The sequence below is a fragment of the Chelonoidis abingdonii genome, chromosome 3, assembly GCF_003597395.2.
Source record: "Chelonoidis abingdonii isolate Lonesome George chromosome 3, CheloAbing_2.0, whole genome shotgun sequence".
Classification (NCBI taxonomy): Eukaryota; Metazoa; Chordata; order Testudines; family Testudinidae; genus Chelonoidis; species Chelonoidis abingdonii.
This window is the reverse complement of record NC_133771.1, coordinates 143635610-143641609: the sequence shown is the minus strand read 5'-3', so window position 1 is coordinate 143641609 and position 6000 is coordinate 143635610. Positions and strand designations below refer to the sequence as shown.

Sequence of the window (6000 nt, the reverse complement as noted above, 5' to 3'; positions counted from 1 at the left end):
CTTATCTCTAACTTGCTTGCATATATATACCTGCCCCGGGAAATTTCCACTACATGCATCTGACGAAGTGGGTATTCACCCATGAAAGCCCATGCTCCAAAACGTCTGTTAGTCTATAAGGTGCCACAGGATTCTTTGTTGCTGTAACTGAGGAAGTCAGCCTGGGAGCGGATGTTAGGTTTTAGCCAGGGCAGACATTGTGATGGGAGAAAGGTGCAAGAGAGTCAAGGATGGAGGAACCTAGAATTGAAGAAAATGAACAACCATAGCAAAGGAAGAAAGGGATGAGTAGGTGACAAGTCATCAGCACTGGTGGACTGAAGTCACAGAAATGCCAAGTGATAGGGCATGAAGCCGGGGGCTGATGGGTGACTTTGAAAGAGATGAGGTGATGATTAGAGGGGGGAACTTGGCAGACAGTTAGATCAGAGAGAGCAGTGCTTGATCAAGACCAAGTCAAATGAACCGCTCTTTTGGTGAAGAGAGTTGAATAGCGGCTTCAGTCATGAGCAGGGCTTGGGTGGTCAGAGCAGGAGTCAGAGTCAATAACCTGAGCCAAGGGTCAGGGCTAGAATCAAGGTTGAGCTAAGGGTCAGGTCTGGAATTGGAATCAGAGACTAGAGACCAGGGGCGGCTCTAGACATTTCGCCACCCCAAGCAAGGCGGCATGCCACGGGGGGCACTCTGCCGGTCGCCGGGAGGATGGCAGGTGGCTCCGGTGGACCTCCCGCAGGCATACCTGCGGACGGTCTGCTGGTTCTGTGGCTTTGGTGGACCTCCCACAGGTACACCTGCGGGAGAGCTCTCCCCACGGCAAGCCCCCCCAAGCATGCGCTTGGTGTGCTGTGGCCTGCAGCCGCCCCTGCTAGGGGCAGGGATCAGAACTGAGGCAGGAAGCAGAGCTGATGAGTCAAGTGAGACAGCAGGGTCTGATATAGCAGCCAGCCGGGAATTCACCCAGTTGCATAGACAACTTCCTGTGTCTCCTTGCTTAAATAGCACAGCCAGACCAATCAATGGGGCTAGACACTCCTCCACTCACGACTCCCATGGGCAGCCCTTCTGGTGGGGCTAGGTTTCCATTAGCCACTCAGCCCCCTAGTTACTAACAAGCTGCCAGATTGCAACAGGGATGTGGATTGCTTGGGGACCAGCAGAACAAGCTTCAAGACCTGTTGATCATCACATCTGCCGGTCAAATGAGAATGCGAGTGAGAGGTATATTTTTGGATTTTGGTTTTTTTACACTACACAAGTACTGCAGGTCATAATTTTTATGAGTGATATTTTACAGAATATATATATGAAATTAAAGCATCCAGAAAGTCTGGATTCTGAAGAACTTTTCCTTCCTGAGAGAGAACAACTTATAATGTATCTTCTAGACAGTTTCCTGTTTATTAGATTTTCCTGAATGACCAAATAGTACTTAGCCTCTTCTCCCACAGAAAGTCTAATAAAAAAACGATCACTGAGGCTGCAACAGGAGAACATTTTGCCATTCCCACACTACAGGAAGAATGATCTATTCTACTCAGGTTCTTATACTGAGTATTTATTGTCTCATGACTAGTTTCAAAATAATACTGTCAGTTTTGGTAGGCCAATAAAATCTTGTGTGGATGAGGCTGAAACAAATGCTCATGAAACTCCATAGCTGGCCACAGATACCACTTCTTAAGCTATTAAGTCCTCTAACCAACATGATCCGTGAAGGACTTCCAGAATAATCATCTTGCTTACATAAGCAATGGTGTTTTTCTTATTTCTTGGCCCAATTTGAACAAAATAAAACAAATAATGATCAGTTATAATATTTTCATGTGGGGAACTTAACTGCTGCATTTTTCTTAAATGCATGCAGAAAAGAATGTCATCAGGAAATCTGAGGAAGTTCACTGCACAAATTTTAAAGCAAGAGGGACTGAAGCTGTGAGCTGCCAAAAATGTATATGGTACAATTTCTTGTGGCTCCCTGTCACTTAAGGTGAATTGCAGCAACCACCATTCCCAGAGAATAGTTATCAGTGGTTCACTGTCAAACTGGAAGGGCATGTCAAGTGGGCTTCCGCAGGGATCAGTTCTGGATCCAGTTCTGTTCAATATCTTCATCAATGATTTAAATAATGGCATAAAGGGTACACTTATAAATTTGTGGATGATACCAAGCTGGGAGGGGTTGCAAGTGCTTTGGAGGATAGGATTAAAATTCAAAATGATCTGGACAAAGTTGAGAAATGGTCTAAAGTAAACAAAATGAAATGTAGTAAGGACAAATGCAAAGTACTCCACTTAGGAAGGAACAAATCAGTTGCACATAGACAAAATGGGAAAGACTGCCAAGGATAGAGTACTGCAGAAAGGGATCTGGGGATCATAGTGGATCAAAAGCTAAATATGAATCAACAGTGTAATACTTGCAAAAAAAAAAAAAGGCAGCAAACATCATTCTGGGATGTGTTAGCAGGTGCGTCATAAACAAGACACAAGAAGTAGTTCTTTCACTTTACTCCATGCTGATTAGGCCTCAACTGGACTAGTGTGTCCAATTATGGGTGCCACATTTCAGGAAAGATGTGGACAAACTAGAGAATGGCCAGAGAAGAGCAACAAAAATGATTAAAGGTCTAGAAAACATGACCTATGAGGGAAGATGGAAAAAAATGGGATTATTTAGTCTGGAGAAAAGACGACTAAGAGGGACATAACAGTTTTCGAGTACATAAAAAGTTGTTACAAGGAGGACGGGAAATGGTTCTATTTAATCTATGAGCATAGGACAAGAAGCAATGACCTCAAATTGCAGCAAGGGCAGTTTAGGTTCTAGGAAGGGGTGACAGGGGATGGATCACTTGATGATTACCTGTTCTGTTCATTCCCTCTGGGGCACCTGGTATTGACCACTGTTGGAAGACAGGGTACTGGGCTAGATGGACTTTTAGTTTGATCCAGTATGGCCATTCTTATATTCTTATGACAGTAGGAAAAGCTAACAAGGTAGTTAAGCATGGAATAAACTGTGGAAGGAGATTGTAGAATCTCCATCACTGGAGATTTTTAGAGCAGGTTCTAAAAACACTTGTCATGGATGGTCTAGATAATACTCAGTCCTGTCATGAGTGCAGGGGACTGGACTAGATGACCTCTCAAGGTTCCTTCCAATCCTACAAATCTGTGGCTCCCACGGTAAAAAAAACAAACAAACCCTAGGGTAGACATCCCACTGAAGTTCTGTGGAGTTTCTTGGCAGCAGGCAGGCCTAGATTATCAAACTGTGAACTTAGTACATTTGCCCAGGGCCCCCATTTTGGGGTGTTGGGGGAAGGGAGGCAGAAACACACAAAAGAAATTAGGGCCAGTAAGAGCCCTGTCTGCATACTGTGAGAATAGTAGAGAAAGGAGCTGGGCCAGCTTGGCAGGGCAGTTTCCTCTACAGGGTGAGGGCAAGGTGGGCTCATTCAACACACACACACACACACACACTCATGGGCCTCGGAGTCTGAGAATAGGACCCAACCCTTCTCCCCAGAAGTAGGGAAGGTGTCCCCCCAATTGCCATTGTACATGGGCCCCCAAACATTTCTTAATCTGGCACTGCCAGAACAGTATACTGTTGGTTTTCCAGTGAAGCTACCATCAGACTTGCAGGAGACCAGGTATGATCTCATGATTGAAATGCAGAAAGCCATATATACACCTTCCTACAAAAAAGAGAAGAGGATTGGTGTAGCTATTATTTTTACCAGTTTACAGTACAGCAATGTGGCAGACACTACCATTATGCCCTCAAATCTTCAGGAAGACCATTTTATAGGAAAAGGAAAAATAATTGTTTCCATTATATTTTGTATATCCAGCCATGAACATGTATGAACCCAAGCACTAAATTTAGTTGCCTACGTTTAATATGATAATTTTAGTCACTTGATCACAGGGAGAAAAAAAGTTCTCTAACAGGAGAATTTTCCTAGATTGATAGGTATCAAACCATTGATAATTAAAATTTTTCATAAGTAACTACAGTATATATTCTACAACTTACATCAAATGTGGGCGTGCTCTGCTGCGCACTCTGATTACATGGTTCTCTGAAGCAATCGCTGAAAGGAAGTAGGAGCCCCATCGCTATGATCCTAGAACATAGTTTTTCTGCTTCTTCCTGTGGGGCATTCTCCTGCTGGCTGAACAGTTTTTCCAGAAGAGTTCGCCCTGCAAAAATTATAAAATAGACCAAACTTAAGACATTTTACCTAACTCCTTAAATAAAGAGCTTGACAAGTATAGACACCAAAAACATCAAGTTTGTCAGTATACCCTACAAGTCAGCAGATCAACCTTCAAGTAAAAATAAATCTCTATGCGCTAATTTAAGAATTATACAAATTAAAGTTTCAGTACTACTTATTGTTCACAGGGCTTCAAAGAGAAAGTATATATCAAGCTGGCTCAAGTAGCCTAGCAGTTTCTACTATACAAACAAGAGTCCTGAATTCCATTCTAGAATCAGTCTCCTGCTATCAGAAACATAATTAAATTCTACTTTACACTTATACAGTTATTCTTTATCACAGGCCCTCAAAAGTCAAGTATACGTTACACCATTTTCCATATGGGAAACATGAGGTACAATAGGGTTAAGTAACTTGTTCAAGGTCACATAGCGAGCTGGCACAGAGTCAAGAATAGAACCAAAGTCTCCCAACTCCTAGTTTTAGAACTACACAAAAGGGGATACTTGTATTCTAGAGTTGGTGCTCTACTTCTCAGGAGAGAGTTTCTCATGTCATTTGGAAAAAAAATCATAATTACTGGCCATTTAAGAGTGACATTTTGGAGCTCCAAACGTTGCACAGTGCTCCAGGCCAGAAGAGAAACACTTTAACACAGGTCTTTGCACATGGAGGCACAAGTTCAACAGAGGTTGCTTCCGATAGGACTAAACCCTAGATTTTGTGCGCCAAATATTCTCGCCATCAATAAAATATAGAAGGCTCTGAACTTGTGCAGGTTGTTCTTGCAAAGTATGTAACAGATGACAATACTGTCAGGTCTCAAGATCCTAGTGCTGTAAAAGTCTACTCAAATGGAGAATCCAAAAAAACAGATTAGTTACATACTCACATGTAATGCAGAAATATATACTAAAAAGACTATTAAAAGTTGCATGGTTAACCATTTAAAAATAGATAAATCAGGAAATGTCAAAGTTAAGGTTGTGTCTGTTACAAGAAATAGATGGAACAAGTGCAGGAGAAGAGAGAAGAGGAAACACAGGAGAAATGAAATTAGTAGAAAGTTTTAGCATGGACTAGCTGCATATACAATTTGTGGCCAAAACAGTAACAATCATCACAATCCAACAAAGCCATCAAACCATTTCCCAGAGTTTTACTAAAACAAATATTTGGAATTATGGGGCATTTTGCTTGTCATGAAATGTGGTTTTCACATTAGAATGCAAGACATTTCAAACATTTCTATGTGAAGAATGATATTAAACAAAATGAAATTTTCACTGGCTGTTTTGCAAAATGTATCCAGTTTTCTGAAGCCTGCATTTTGTTCAGGCATATTGAAATACTAAGGCTTTCCAATTTCATCGGGGAGATTTTACAGATAGTGTACAATCCTAGAATCAGATATTACCCTAACATCAGGTGGTTTAATGTCATGAAAGAAAAAAAGAAAAAAACATCTAGGTTTTGATGTTCACTTTTCGAATCTAAAATATTTGATAGTTCTGAAGGTCATTTCTCTTCATTATGCCAATTAATATTCTCTTTGATTCCTTATCTTTCACTACAATACTATATGGTCTAATGGATCCAGGTACTTGGCTGGCAAGAAATCTCAGTTCTGTTATGTGCTATACAACTGACTTGCTTTTCTGACCTCGGACAACTTGTCCAACTTCTCTGTCCACTATTTTTACCAACTGTATAATGGTGATAATGCATCTTGCTTAGCACCCCTTTAACACCCTGCATTTTAGTGTTCATG

At 41.4% G+C, this 6000-nt stretch overlaps 1 protein-coding gene across 1 annotated transcript in view; it reads right to left on the bottom strand.

The window, feature by feature from the left end:
• Positions 1-6000, bottom strand: part of FMN2 (formin 2) — a 238261-nt gene that overhangs the window by 206383 nt on the left and 25878 nt on the right. Inside the window, exon 2 of the mRNA XM_075064186.1 lies at positions 4043-4209. Within this exon, the coding sequence (XP_074920287.1) occupies positions 4043-4209 (167 nt within the window). The remainder of the gene's footprint in view (positions 1-4042; positions 4210-6000) is intronic.